Genomic DNA, 15,896 nt, shown 5'->3' on the forward strand with positions numbered 1-15,896 from the left:
AATGTCTACATGCTTCAACTATTGCGCATTCCTGTAAAGTGTACATCGTTCACTCGTCAATGGAGATGCAAATGCGTATCATGGAGTTTGGAGTGCTCGGCTTGCTTCCACTTTACACTACTTTACTCTGAGTCCAACAAAAGAGTAACCCGCTAAATGATATACCGACGGCAGTGACGTGAAAATACCGCGGTAAAAGCATTTGGGCAGTCGCCAGAAATGACTCGTCATTCCCTGCATTATGCATTGCAGTTTGACACAGCGATACAACCCCCCCTCCATATGTTGCAAATTATTATCAAAATTAATCTTAAGTGTTTCTGTGGAGCCAGTCCAATCTTTTAGACACTGATCCATTGGGTAATACTTGAAAGTGTGACTAGCCCATTTTGTGTATGTCTGTGCAAGACTCTTTATCCTCGCATTCTATCAGTCTGAACTAGTCAGCCTGGCTACCTGAAATGGCACTGGTCTGGACATGTCTTCGTTACAAAAATGAAGACCCGTAGACAACAATATTCAACGACTAATGCGTTGTACATGTATTGGGTTTTATGGTACAAGCCTGGTCCCTGGTCTTTCTGACATGTATAGTCAACTTTAGCCTGAATTCATCAAGCTCATGTAACGGCTTGCCGCCCTGTAATTGCATAGCCGCCCAAGTCCCCGGGGTGGGGACAGAAATCCCCGGACAGCTGGAGTGTGCGTTATACAGACTAAGTCAACTTCTGGCATATTTTCAATCGGATTAAAATTATGCAGTAAAATTCTTGAGATGACCTGGATGTCCGTTGGGAACATTATGATGAGAAGGGAGGTGAAGTGCCTGTATTGATTATGAAGTGCAATTTGAAAACGAACAGTGGAAAAACTGCGTCAATGATAATTGTCCTTGCCCCTCGACGTTATTGTGTGACTCCCCTACCCAATTAAACCTTTTCATCAAGTGGTTAATTTTTTGGCTCAGCCTATTATGAGTCACTCAGGATTACTTTATCAGTAACTCACATTGAAATGAGTAGGACTTACTCTAAGTTTGCAACCGCGCGAAAATCATGTTCAAAATTACAGACTTCAGCCCGCATAGCACGGGCCCTTCATTCTTGAGAGAATTCTTCTGATAGCTTAGAATTCGGAAAGGCGTTACCATTTGTGAAGACATAAAATATACAGTCACAGTTCTATGTATGTGGAGGTACACTGCACATGCGTATCGTTGTGTTTTATAATCTTGTCGAAAGGGCATCATCTGGTCTTGGATGGCATTCATATTCCATCTAATGAAGTGGGCGTTTCCGTTGATATTTTTGTAACGTTGTGTTTTTAATCTTGCCTGCACCAGTCATCAGGCGTATGATCCGTGGTCGGTTGTTCCCCGTCAGTGGATGGTACGGTCCATCTGGAGGGACTTCTGACTGACGAACTGCCAAACGATCAGCAGGTGGTGGCGGCGCAACCCGCTTCTAACGCGCACGCTCCTCCCTGTCAGGATTTAGTCAAACTTTCGCTCTGGCATTTGAGGGATCAGGACAGAACCCTGTGTGACCACGTAGGGTTCATCAAAGCAACCCATCCGGTGTCCATTGCTGTTTTCACAGAGGCAACACCACTTAGCAGATGCACCTGGTGTTGCTCTGATTTTCCCGATTTTCTCGCCCGGTTCCTGTTGGGGGTAGATTACCGTGAAAAAAGGCGAGCGACCAAATCGTGGTATCATCTGTTCCGAGATCTGTGCAACGAACTGGCTAGATGACTTCCCCGCATCGCATACCAAGTTGGTATTCCCTGCGTTAACTACCGCCTGTCCATAACGAAGCCACGGCACCATCTACTTGCAAACCTACAAAGGTAGACCCTTGCCGACTCCAAGGTCTTTGAAACGAGGATTTTTCGATAATGGCCAAAGGAATGTTTTCATCCGCTCTCGGAGGTCAATCTAAACGCAGGTATTTCACCCTCTTCGTCCTACTAGTCTTTCTTTGCCTGTCCGGGAAGCAAGTTAACGGGCAGGATAATGGAACTTTAACGGCTGTTCCAATGACCAACATTACAATCGGAGCCATTTTCAGCGGGCCTGCCATGATTCCCCTATTCGAGGACGCCGTGGAACTTCTGAACGCGCGGATGTCGGAAGAACGGGCCGCCGTCCACTTCCGCAGCATCGCCGTGACGTTGAACGATACCAGCCCCGTCAGTCTCCTGTCCACCCTGTGCTCAGGTGTTGTCCGGCAAGGCGCTGATGTCCTGTTGTACGCCGGCCGGAGAGGAAACGGGCCGGATTTGTCCGCCGCTTACATTGCCATGTCGGCTAACTACTTAGAGTTACCACTTGTCGGCATTTATGACGAGGGCATCAGTGCTGTATCCCCCAAGGTAAGACTCCATACACTATGCCTTCCAGAACGTGAAGTATATAACATTGAAAAAAGGGGATGACTTTCATTAAGCTCTTTCATGTTGCCGCAGCTGGTCGGCGGGATGAACAATTTAAGCCACAGCAATGGAGTAATCAATCAATGGTCTCCTTCCTCAGTGGACTACAAACAATTAGGAGCTGCCCTGTTCATATTGAAATACGCCCCAGCCTCGTAGATTGGAGGCTTTGTTCTCCCCGTCTAGCGATTACGCATCAATGTTGATGACTTTATTATCAACTCCAACTGAGATCTGCGTCATGTAGTTATAGTTATAAAATTAGTTCTTTGTTTACCGTGTAATTTAACCGTAGGACGTCGATGGAAAATAATTTACTCAGACGCCACAGATGGCGAGATTTAAAGGTAGAAAAGCTTTTTCTAATACAAACAAAAATGAAATTGTAGCTGAAACTGGAGAGGAAAAATATACCAGAGAGTTCTCTTCAAACAGGATATATCATTCTTTAGAATCAACAGAAATCAACACGACAATATAAAACTACAACAGCTGCTACTGGCTGTAGTTCAGATGAATGGATGAGCGAATGAAAACGTTCCTCTGTATGAATCACCTTTGTCATTACAAACAAGTAATAATGGTATTTGTACCATGTATATTTAGAAGGAAACCAGTTAAAACCAGGAAATGGTGGTTGTTAGTGAACGGCAGAGAAAAGTACGTCATATTTATGTCGGCGCAGTTCATACTAATTAGAGAGCAGAGCCATCAGAGATGAAACAATTCAATATCATCTTCCCCCGAGATTTCTATTTTCGTTCTTCCTAAGGATGTGACTCATTTTAGTTTTACTCTTGTGCGGGTTTATAGGATAGCCGACGTTTCTATCAGATAAAAGAATATGACGAAGCAATAGAAATATTTATATCCTTTTCAATCATTTAATTCTGACACTAAGTAGAAGCATTTGTTTTAATAAGCTCATTTTATGGTCACAGATTATATAATTTTTATTGCCGTAAGTAGTTTGTCTTAATGGCCCATTGCTGGCGCGAGGGAATTATTGCTGGGAAGAGTCCAGTGATACTATTATTGCGCAACTAATCTAATAAACGCCAACATCTTGATGTGTCATATCATGTAGACCAAACCACTGAAACAGCAAAAACTCTCTTTTATCAGCTTCAAAAACATTGATTTCATTAGTCAACTGGTCATTAGATTGGTGTGATGTAACTATAAAACACGCCATGCGAAATACGGCTCGAAAATTGTGCGTCCACGATTTATCTAGATAGATTGGCGCAGGTGTATACGTGGTATATATGGGGATCTGTTACGTGTAGGTAGTAAATACAGGTGGCGAAAATAAAAGAGCTTGCATGTCGTTAAACGAACGGTGCTCATCTATCAGTCTCCAGCTTTAATTTTCGAATGCCCACAAGGTTCTTGCAATACATGTTCATACTGTTGCATTTTATTACTGCTCTCAAAAGTACAGCTGGAAATACTAAAACATTGTATTCTGAATACTTCCTTGGAATGTGAAGTACTTATCATGTAATCGTATTAAAACTTCGTAGAATACCAACCTGTTTATACGTCATGGCGAGAGTACTTCTATGGAACCATACCTCTTAATACCTAAGTGTTTTGGTGGGATAACCGTACACCTATATTGGCGGACCACTATCATATTATTCCTGGTGATTAGCTCTGTAAGTGAGTAGAATCAGTCTTCATTAGCGATACTCATCAACAATGGTTGTAATTGAGGTGGGAAGTGGGTCAATTTGTAGATCTCAGGACCGTTATCATGTACTGTACACCTTAGTTACAGCACTGTTGCGTTGTTGAATACATGGGGTAGTGCGTTTGTTGGTGTACTCTTCTGAGATACTAAGTTTCTGCTAGCTCGGATGAAATAAAGCAACCGTTAGTTTGGTGGACTGCATAGAAAGCCTCAGAGCAAAGTGAAAAGTATATTGCCCTTTCAAAGTTATTTTGGGAATAGAAATAGAATTTTTATATTAGATTTGACACCATTATTCAGATAAGATCATTCTAACATCAAACATAATACATGTAAAAGAACATCCGAACTGTCACTGATAGAAAAGTATACACTGATCAATATTTTAGCCAACGTATCGCTATGCCACCTTTCTTCACAAATGCTGCTTACCTTTATTTGAAATCCCTTATTCCTAGGCAATCTTTGTGCCGATGAAGAGCAAACCCCGTATAGTTATTCCCTATGGGTGTTGCCCAGACGGTGCCACACGTGACGGTACTCTTTATTGTCAGTCTCACCCCCTAGATCATAAACCGCTGAAATATCATCGTCTCCCCCACTACATTAAGTAGCCTTAAGTAGAAGACATGGTGTCAATATCTTTTGGAGCAGCATTTCATTGCAGTCTCTCGGCGCACAGGATTTGTAAAGGTATCATTTATCATTTGGTATGAGAGATCTTGTCTCAAATTGATAAGCTTAGAGAGGGTCTCATGTGGCTTGAATCGTGCACGTTGATACTCTGAAGTTTTACAGAGTATTAGTATGTCCACATTAATCTTCCTCTGAATGCAGCGAGAATTCCGCCATTATAAAACATGTCACAACTGCATGGCTCTTTCACAGATTCCCTCCCTCGGTGTCAGTGCCCAAGTGTTAACATTCTACCATGACAAAGTCGTAGAAAGTTTTGGTGCTCCGTCAACATTACATTTAGTTGTGGTCGATGTTAAAGAATGCGCAACCGGCTCACATGCTGCATACACAAGACAGTGCCCGCTGATTTCCCCCGTCCTCTGTAAAGAGCTGTAAAAGCTATCCACGAGCGGAATGATATTTTGTTGATTACATGAACTTGAACAGGAACCTCGTTTGTTCCTACTGGTCAAGAAGTGCAGCGTTCCTACCAGTAAGGTTCAATACACTGACTTGTTATATCGGGATTCGAACCTCCGACTCTATGACCCATAAGTTGGCTTACTACCCAATAGGCCACAGTTTTCTACCATGGTAGTGACCGCTACATATTCACAAGCTATTCGAACGTGGTGAGGGGGTTAACAGTAATCACAAATGATCAATTAGAATAAATCAACGAGATTCTCCCACTCACGTATAGTTAAAACGATACCACAGGCGTTACCAATGATAGCTGCAAAAGTTACTGATGCGAATACCATCCTCCATGTTTAAACCATATAATAAAGACAGCCTGGGAGATACGCCCCTTTACCCCGAGGTCTACAAGGCCATGGCTTCATCATCATTCTGCTTCAGAGAAAATCATGTTCATATCATACTTTCCATAAAGAGTACTCATTGCCTAGTTCTTGGAAGACTTCCTCATCATTTCTGTATGATTGTATCCCTCCTACATCATTGAAGCAAATGTCATATTTGGAAGTTCGTGCAAATGCTTCTATACAATCGGTATCGAGTAACTTGTAAGTTGTACTTAAACTGATGTGTAGACGTCTTGCGAAGGTGATTATGACGGTAAGAACTTTCTCTATGTCTACCGTTACGTATGATACATGAAGAAATAATTTACAGTCTATCTCCCAGCGTTTATTCTGCTTTTCAATTGGTAAGGTTGTTGTCAGGCTAACGTCTGCTGTTGAATACGTCATCATTCACCCTACTGTTAATGAAAATTCACTTTGCAATTATTTACGACGGAATTTTTTTCTGGAATAAATCTCAAATCTCAAACCTCATATTTCTTTTTTTGGACCTTTTTTACTTCCCAGTACAAGTTTACATCTATATATTGTTTAGTTCTTCATTTCCTTCTACTGAAATCGAAACCTTCGCAATAAATCCTTTCCCAAATCTTCCATTCCATCTTAATCAGAAGGCTCGCCTTAGAATTGATCTAGGGGCAATGCTTCAAGAAGACGGCCTCTGGCTCTTTGAAACTTGATCCCCTTTCAAGGTTACGCATACACTACTCCAATATATTTGAATTGTTGATTGTTATCATACGTGGAGGCTCCGACTCCAGAGGCTTCCCTGCTTTATTCATTCAATGCCAAGGTTATCAAGTTTCATATGATACCCATCAACAGAATTTGAAGAGCCTTCATGTGGATTCAATTATTACAGTATTTTAAAATGCTACTCCTAACAAGCTGACTTGGAGACCGTACATACGAATTCCTTTGTTACGTGTTGTTTGAAGACTGTCTACGTAACCCATTATCATCATGTTTCAACAGCTGTTTCGAAACAGCCAATTTGAGAACTTTCTATTTAGAATACAGAGTAACAGTCATTCATCAAAACCGGTATCAAGTTCATTGTCAATGCAAATAAGATATTAATACTGGTAGTATTGTCCAATTGTCATGCAAATACACGGACACAGCATCCGAGCACCAGGTTCATAGAGGGCGCCCAATAATTCACGCTTGCCCGGGAAGTAATATGCTTTACATAGATCGATCGCTGCCCTGTCATATCCGTCCAATTACGTGGATGCTTTATCACGCTACAGACACCGCACCCCGTGTCATGGTGTGCAATCTCTATTGATTCAAACTAACTAACTCTGCAAAAGTTTTCTCGCGAAACTTATTAGCTGTAAAGCTACGTCTCTTCCTACTGTGAACCCCATAACGATCTTCGGAGGATGGGTGTGGTGTCTCTGTATCTGCCTCTGTATCTATATAGCTGGTATAACCGCCTCTCTGCGTAACACACCAGCAGGCGCGCGGCACCGGTGAGGAAGGATGAGTTTCTAGGACCGATGTTTTTGTGTTATACGAAATGAAAATTTTGTGAAACGCAGCTGAATATCTAAGGCCCACAACAATGGCAATAGATCAGTAGCAGTGAAAATGAGAAGATCGTTGCCGGGCCATCTCATCTAAAAACCATTGGTCCGAATGATCGGAATGATAGGTAACGCTACTGTTCTGTTGTTCCGTTTCTAGCCTGGGTTCAGAATCCCTTTTCCCAGAAGATATCAATGAATGACAGTCCTAGCAAGGCTTTTCATGATCACACTGCCCTTCCTGATAGATCGTTTGCCCTTCACTGTGTGACACTCATGGCCGCTGCACATTACATACCAAGGCCATGGCTGCACGGTCAGGACACTCATATCACATTGAAATACGTCCGCATTTTTTGCTAATTTGACTGGTGTCTTCCAATGGTAATGTCCTTGTCAAACACCATGTAGCACAGAGCTCCGCTTTTCGAAAAGCCCTTGGGGTAAAACGTAATTTCACCAGGGCTATAGCCTAGTAGGTAGTTGCGTCCTTTTATTAAGAATATACGACAGGAAGTATATATATGGCTGATTGACATCTCCAGGGATGAGATTGACTTGGAAAAACGAAAAAAATCAAAACGCCTGTACATTTAAATGTTTGCACTGTGTATATCTCATTACTGTTGAATGCTCCGATTCTGAGCGCATACAAGTGCATTTTGATATTTCGCTGCTTTTGTGTGATAACTCAGAGATAAATCCTATGCTGACGCCTACAAAAGCTGGTCAACTCTCCTACGTGACCAAATCGCTCATCCTTTGATATGCGTTCTTCAACCGTTAACTCTCGGATAAAACACAATAAATACTATTAAAAGTCACGCGATAGCGAGCTTAGCCTCTCAGGATAGCCAGATAACCCGTCTCTGAGCTTCTTATCGTGAACTGCCCACGGTAATGAAGAAGATAAACGGATAGATGAATTTGACTTTGCTTAGACGCCAAAAGAAAACAAGATTCAAGTCTAGTTATCATATAATATGTCTGACAATTTCTTCGGTCATATGGAATATGTAACATTATTTACCCCAGTTTTCAAATTTTAAAGCATTCGCACTATGAATGAACACACTTCCGTATCAAAGGTCAGCGCGTTGCAGAAGGAAAGTGGGTAAAGCTCCCCTCTCACTGGACCCGCGGTACGCTGGCGGCGTCGCTGCGTCCTAAACTGGATTTGTGTTACCCTTGACTTAATAATGGAAATATAATTCAAAACACACAAAGCTTAAAAAGATTCGTTTTTTTGTCGGTGAAATTCGTTGAGTGCTTTGTCAATTCGATCGGCCGCAGCGACACCGCCAGCGTGCCGCGGGTCCAATGAGAGGGGGGCTTTAAGCCCCCCTCTCACTGGACCGGCGGTACGCTGGCAGCGTCGACGTCGCTGCGTCCGATCGAATTGACAAGCAAAATACTAACGAATTTCGTCGACAAAAAAAGAATTTTTAAAACCTTTGTGTGTTTTGCTGTCTTTTTGGTCATACTTGTACGTTTTGAATTATATTCCCATTATAAAGAAGTCAAGGGTAACACAAATCCAGTTTAGGACGCAGCGACGCCGCCAGCGTGCCGCGGGTCCAGTGAGAGGGGAGTTTGAGACACCACGTGAAGGCCGATGTAGACGTGAGTTACCTTTTCCCGGTGTTGGATCACGTTAAAATCTTTCAATGAACATGAATATTGATACACTTCTACACTTCTTTATAATGATCAATCTGGTCGACAAAAAGTACTTTGCAGTAGTGGGCTGAATTGCATACATTTAAAAGCTTTTAAAGCTGATTTCATAAACCTCTTAAACAGTTGGTAACGTTAACATTATCGTACATACGAAATAACAATGGTAAATATATGACGGTCACAACACTGTTAATCTCATAGAAGTATCAGCACAATTTAACAGTCCCAAATATACATATTCAGATGATTTAAAAAGTATGTACACAACAAATGTGTGTGATATGTCATATTTCAAAAGACGGGAGCCATTAAAGTTAATCTTATGCATTCTTCATTTCCCGACGTGAGTCCGTTACCGGTAATTTCCGCCTTCCTCATTTTCACAAAGATCATGTCTGGTAGCCGGGAGGAGGTCAACTTTACATTAGCAGCCGACCTTATGTCGTACTTATCTGTTACACTTTGATTACCTGTTGATTGCTTGTGACGAAAACATGAACTATAATGTTCAACCGGTCCAAGTCTCGTGCTGATAGTATCTTTCCTATCTGGGTCTCCCGAAATTACTGCACCGTAGTTGGCAAGGTCTTATCACAGAAACCAGAGGATGCTTTGGATTTCCATCAAAGGGGATTGATAGCTATACGGGCGGTGGGAATTTAACTTTTAAGCTTTGCTTTGTAAGTCGTCAAACTTAGCGCCTGCTGAACATTAGTTGTTAAGCACCAGGGGGTTGATACGACCTACCTCATGAGATCAGGAAAGTTCTGCGGCTTGTAGCCATTACATATCAGTGATGAAGGAGGTGTTAAACATTAGGTATGGGTGTGGCGTCAGTAAGTAGGTTTTATAGATACCTTTATGATTCAGTGAATAGAGTTGCCTTGCGTATATTACTGGAGACAGATGAAGTTCATTTTTATTTCTGTGCATATCAGGAGAGTTGTGACAGTTTGCCAAGACGTTAGGTCCGGAACCAATATTTTTAATGCCACAAGTCGTAATATGACCGGATGGAGATAACGTAGGTCACAGAAGGTTTTCCTTTTGCATGTATCGGTGTTCTTGGAAGGCAACTGTTCGGCAGAGGTCACCGTAGAACACGCAGCATCCTCAGCTTAGTAGCCATCACCATTCACGGCATGGAATAATGACGAATATCAGATTGAACACCTGGGCAGCTCGCGGTATCTCTTACATCCAGACAGCCACGAAGATCAAAACTATGGCTCTAAATTGAATCGAGAAGATCTTTATAGGTCGTAAGCAGCCTCAATAACACGGTAACCACAACTTTCTGTATGCTCTCTGGACCTTCAACGATCTTAAGATCGATGAAGTACTTTACTGTTATCAAGAATGAGATCATGACCAGATCAAATCTGGACATGAAATAACAAACGCTACATGAAATAGCGATGTATGAGACTCTGCCGCTTTCGATGATGTTTGAATACAGAGTGAAAGCATTACGGCTTCTCAAAAACGTTAGGAGAACTGTTTTGTACACGCTGAAGATCCATCACATGATAAGATAGTGCTGATTCGAGAGATTCCTGACTTTCAGCAGAGGTCTTTGCTTTCACAGATGATCATACCCGGCCAGTGAACCGTAATTTACGTATCATCAAGTCTAGCAAGTGACATCTGGCACTTGTCAGAAGCAATGCATGTACTTTCCTCAGTTTCATCAAAAGTTACACTTCGGGTAAATGCCACGCACGTGAACTTCAGTGATCTTGTCACCCACGTCGACTCTTAAGTACTGCATAACCCTGAGGGGACAGTAAACTTAACGAACAAGGAAATGTGTGTAGGTCTATCTTAATACATCTCCTGAATTGAATTTACACATTGCATATTAAAATGCTTTTATATAGGATGTGCAACTTTATGTCAAATGAATGCGTATATGAATTCTCGGCCAATATGTGGCCATGGCATTATATATGCTGCTGGTAGTTTTGCTGTCTATAAAGATGAAAAGAGGCACTTATTATCTAGAATGTTCATATATGTTACGGTTGAATAAAACTTTACTTTCAGTCGTTGATCTTGTAACACAAGTTCCCAATCATTTGCCTACTACGTACTGCAAGGAAATAAGACACGGCCAATAGTTTTTTTTTCATTGCACTGGACAGGTTGTCTGTATGTAAGACGATATGAATTGTAATCTACTTCTAACTGATAGTTATGGTCTTACTTCAAATATAGGAGAACGCGATATTAGCCTGGAAGTAACATGAACTTATCATTTAACGTTTGATTCATATTTTGCTTCCTGGTTTGAGCCGCCTTGGTGTGACGATTTCTTATATCCATCCGATGCCTTTTCCTTACTGTGAAAATAATTTGATCTTCTACTGCTAGTTCAAATAATGTTCCTCCCTCGTAATGTAATCTTAATGTAGAACAGATGGATACGATGTTAATGAAAGCGTCTGCAGTGCGTCTTTCCGACGCCAACGTAATATGAGTTCTCCCTGATAATTTCTTTCGGATATGCTGGTGCGTTTGTCACCTCGTGTCATACGAAACTGATGCTGACGTGAGATCGAATGAACCTCAAATGAATGTTCTCGGATATGTTAAAGGTTTACGTTGGCAGGTAATGTATTCTCATTGTGTACTTGCTGACACCTTGTGGTTAACAATGATGTTGAGGCACGGACCCTGAAAGATCATCTAGGGATGCGACAGAATAAGATGAAAGTTGGGCGAGAAAACTCCTTGGGGAAAATTATTGGTCTGCTTCAGAATAAACGGGTCGTGGTCTTCGTGTGATTTGTAAATGTCAATTTCCATTGAAAATCAGATATGTATATGATTACAACTTTGTGCAAAGATAGTTTGCCAGCTATGAACAAATATTGCCGGCTGTCGTTGATTCTACTATGACTATATATGAAAACGTGACTGATATATTGATTAGTATAAACGGAGATGGGCGCCGCCCTATGCACCATCTGGTGCAGGATGGACTTTTGTTTGTTTGTTTGCTTGATTAGATAACTCATTAGTACGTAGATGTCCAACAATCTTTTGTCATGATTTCGTCGAAGAAGTTATTAAGTCTCCCGTTTTTGGAATACACCTGTAATTTTGTTTGATTAATTTTGTCATTGGACATAAACGTAGGACACGAAGACTAAAAAAGTAAGCTGTTGCAAAAATGCCCTAAACGTTTAATGGAAAGATGATCCCTTGTGAAAAGTGAATGAAAACGGTACAAGATTTCCCGCTATTGCTCACGTCTAGGATGAATCACACCCGACACTACGCATGTTGAATACAGAAACAGGGATTAAAGTTCCAATCGGCAAATAGGAATCGCGTTAGACGATTATCCTGCTAAACTCTGGGTCATTCGCCATGAATACGCACGGCGCCATGGAGAGAAAATAGCCTTCACCAAGAAGACTGGGACGTATTGATAAAGGCATTGCGTACGATCCCCATCACAACACGCGCATCTATTGCCGTAAATGACGCTGAACTCTTCTCTATGAGATTGACCCTGTTGTTGGAACACATCAGCCATCGGTGCGCCAAACGAACAATAGTAGGCGGGATGTGAGAGGCAAATGTAATGTCTGTCATCAATCTTGTGATTGGGGAACCTGCCTGTCTGACCTTGCGCCCAGCCATTGTGTTGGTGAGAAGACAGGGCTGTTTTAGTAATGGCTTCCTGCACGGACATTGTATCACCATCGAACAGATCTACGACGTCCAGACGGCTTGTTATACATGATTCATTCAGAAATGAATCAGGTTTTGACCAGATGGCAACAGTTACGATGATTTTGATGAAAACATACGGCATCTATTTTACCATAGTCACAATGATGCGATGAAAAGGAAGGACCTCACGCACATGTAGCAGTTGATGATATCGATGTCTACAGTTTAATGAGAAATAGCATCTGGTCAGTAAAGAGAAGATGCAGCACAAAGTATCCTCAGGCTGTTTTAATGTGTGATACAGGAAAAACAATAATCAGAAATCTTTTGTCGGATACTGCTTTCCGTTAAACACTGGACCAGAGTTTATTAGGGAACTATTATTTTGGTAAGCTTGCTTAGTCACCTGGCTAATGAATCTGCTCTGTATATTAAAGGCTAATTTTCCCAACAGTGAGGATGTGGCTATGGATCAAAACATCACAGCAAAGATACTGATTGCGATTTTGGCCAAAGACTAGGATGTCTTAATTCCCCCCGTCTCTTATTCAAACTTTTGTATTTAGTATCATTGCTAAACAATCTTCCGATGGTTTATGTCTCTAAATTTGATTTACCGCCTTCCAAAAACACAATAACAAGAGCTATTTATCAGCTGCTTTAAGTAACTAAAACTATGTCAATAGATCACTGGACTTTGTTTTTTAAAGTCTTATTACATGTATTGGTATTGGAGTCAAGATCAATAATGCTAGCTTTGGACCCTACGCCCCTAAGAGGGTATTGCTCTCAGTGTTGTAGAGCTAGTGTTAGATATGGAATTGGGCTGAGGTATTGGCGCGTTCTCCTGCAGCAGGGGACATTAGCGGTAATGTTCCGTACAGCGATCTGACGGGGCAGCGTGGCGTGAAAGGGCCCGGTAGGTTATCGCTAATAGACGCATACTAACGTGGGCAGATCCCTGCACTAACTATCACCACTGGGGACCTGAACTATAGCCTCACGTGGTGTTTGGGTGGAGTCCGAGCTAATGAACCAAAGCTGCGCACACATACATCCCTCCATCCGGGCCATGGCTCTAATACATTCTTTACCCTACATGGGCTATATTCATTTTTATTTACAAATTTGCTTTAGTGAGCTCTATCAATTATGTATAACTTGTGACATCATTGCATGCTCTTCGTTACTTCAATGTATAAGGAACATCATTGAAGACGAACTATGATAATTAAGTAAACTTAAATACTGAAAAGTATGTGTTATATATAGCCTGCATGGTACGTATGCGTAAAGATTTCATGCAATACGTGATACTATCAGCAATTGATAATGGAAACGTTGCAATATTACTAGTGGTGTTAAACCTCATGGTTCTAGATTAGGATTTCTAACTCCAGCTTAGTCACAGTAGTTCCAAACCAAGAAGTGCAAAATACCCGGAAGGATTGAGAATTTCGGGGAAAAGTCATTGCCCCATGTTTAAGGAATGTTTTAATCTAAATCACAGAATAGAGAATAGAGAATCTGCCCCCACTTCTCCAAAGGATCAGGGGTGCGTACGCGTCGGCGAGCGACTTCAAACCTATCATTTCACAACGCCGCCTGTACTCGCCAACTTTACCAGTACCATGTTATATCACGTGGCAGTTTACCAGCAATGTGATGCAATAAAATGAAGCATAGACCCTTCTTCATTAGCAAACAGTTATGATGAAAAAGCGGCGAACCCTTAATGCACATTATCTCCTTATTGGTGACTGGTAGCGACGCTCAAATGCATTCAGACGTCTGTCAGGCAAAAGTGAGCGCGCCAGGCGTCATGTCTATCGTCCATACTTATAGTTGCTAGTGTTGATGTCTAGCCAAGATCTCATTTTGTAAGAATGCTCAACTCCTTCTTCAATCCTATCCTCGATGTATGTGAACTTTCCATACAACCAGACTGCTAATAGATGATCTGTCCTTTAACGGTTGAATAACACTATACATTTCGATTAAAATGGTGGTAACAAAGTGTACACGGTTTATAGTATCTTCTACATTATTACTTTCTCACTATTCCTGACCATGAGAAAACACAGAAGCCCACATATCTGCCTGAAAACTAGCTCGATGTATATTTTAGAGTGTATTGTATACTGTAGCAACTAGACCTAATATTATTGTATTTACCATTATCATATCTATGTTAAATGTACTTGTAATAAGCCTACGGGCATGTATTTGGAATAAACTTAATCATAAACTTAATTAATATGTGCTCTTATGATGTTCTATCATTCCTCCTACCAATTTTGAAAGCCTCATTTCCTTTCAATAGCAAAAGGGCACATCAGTGGATCTGTATCGCCTCATCCGATCTATCAACTCTCTCTGCCAACACCAACATTCGATACCCAATTTCTCAAATGGCCTGACCCACTTTTGCATGTTGTTCATTTATTGCCATCAGCACGAGCCGACCGCGATCATTACTCCAGGGACTTGTACGGAACCTTCCGGACGGGAGATTAAATTACAGGGTTACCGGGTCGCCGAAAGGAAATAGTGTAGATTGTATCCGGGAGGTGTCCAATACCAAATATCTGTACATGTAAGCGGTTTAGATTAATTAAGAGTATTTGTGTAGCAAGCTGTTTGTTTCAAGACGATGACCGAGGAACTGTGCTGATTATGTTCAGTTTTGGCTTTATGATTTTTCATGCGTATTGACAGGATGCACAATGGATAAGTTGACACTTGAAGTCGTCCAATGGAGGCATATATAAGTATCGTTCCGATGACGGCATAAATCAAATTGATAATGACAATTTTTTATTCAAGTCCAAGATGCTTTTTTGGCCACTGAATGGACGTGGTTTTGCAACGTGAAGTGAACAATGATACCGCCATGGCATATGTGTCACTTGAGTTGAGAGGGTAATATGAGATAGACAAATCTGTCTTTACCAAAATCTTATGAATGTCCGAAGTAATTTTAATTTGCATGTTTATGAATAACCACACATTCCAATTGACTGAAGTCTTCCTTGAGTAAGAAAGCGGGATATACTGTGATAACGCTTCCACAGATGGCAGGCATTTCAATTCCACCAATGAGAGCGCTTTTTCATATCGTTTCTTTGTACAAACATTTCAAAACGTAACCGTTGACAAAAACTTGTGTGATGGCTAATCCGTACAAACTTCATATTTTAAACATCATCTTCCGCATACACTCCACCCACAACTTTCGTGTACGAAAGTGGGCAATTTGTTTGATCACCAAAGGCACTATTCTATTGATTTGATCTACTTAATCAGTCCATATAAATAGGTCATTACAAAATCTTCGCACTGCCCAGATACACTCGATAGCGCGGC

At 41.3% G+C, this 15,896-nt stretch overlaps 1 protein-coding gene across 2 annotated transcripts in view; it reads left to right on the plus strand.

The window, feature by feature from the left end:
* The first annotated feature begins 1,341 nt into the window (after positions 1 to 1,341).
* The window catches only part of LOC136440386 (glutamate receptor ionotropic, NMDA 2B-like), a 31,377-nt gene continuing 16,822 nt past the window's right edge, over positions 1,342 to 15,896 (plus strand). The window contains exon 1 of one of the 2 annotated variants that reach the window (XM_066436408.1): positions 1,342 to 2,373. In XM_066436408.1, coding sequence (XP_066292505.1) covers positions 1,897 to 2,373 — 477 coding nt within the window. In that variant the 5' untranslated portion in view covers positions 1,342 to 1,896. The remainder of the gene's footprint in view (positions 2,374 to 15,896) is intronic. The other variant, XM_066436410.1, reaches the window with a different exon arrangement.

This window comes from Branchiostoma lanceolatum, chromosome 8 (genome assembly GCF_035083965.1).
Source record: "Branchiostoma lanceolatum isolate klBraLanc5 chromosome 8, klBraLanc5.hap2, whole genome shotgun sequence".
Classification (NCBI taxonomy): domain Eukaryota; kingdom Metazoa; phylum Chordata; class Leptocardii; order Amphioxiformes; family Branchiostomatidae; genus Branchiostoma; species Branchiostoma lanceolatum.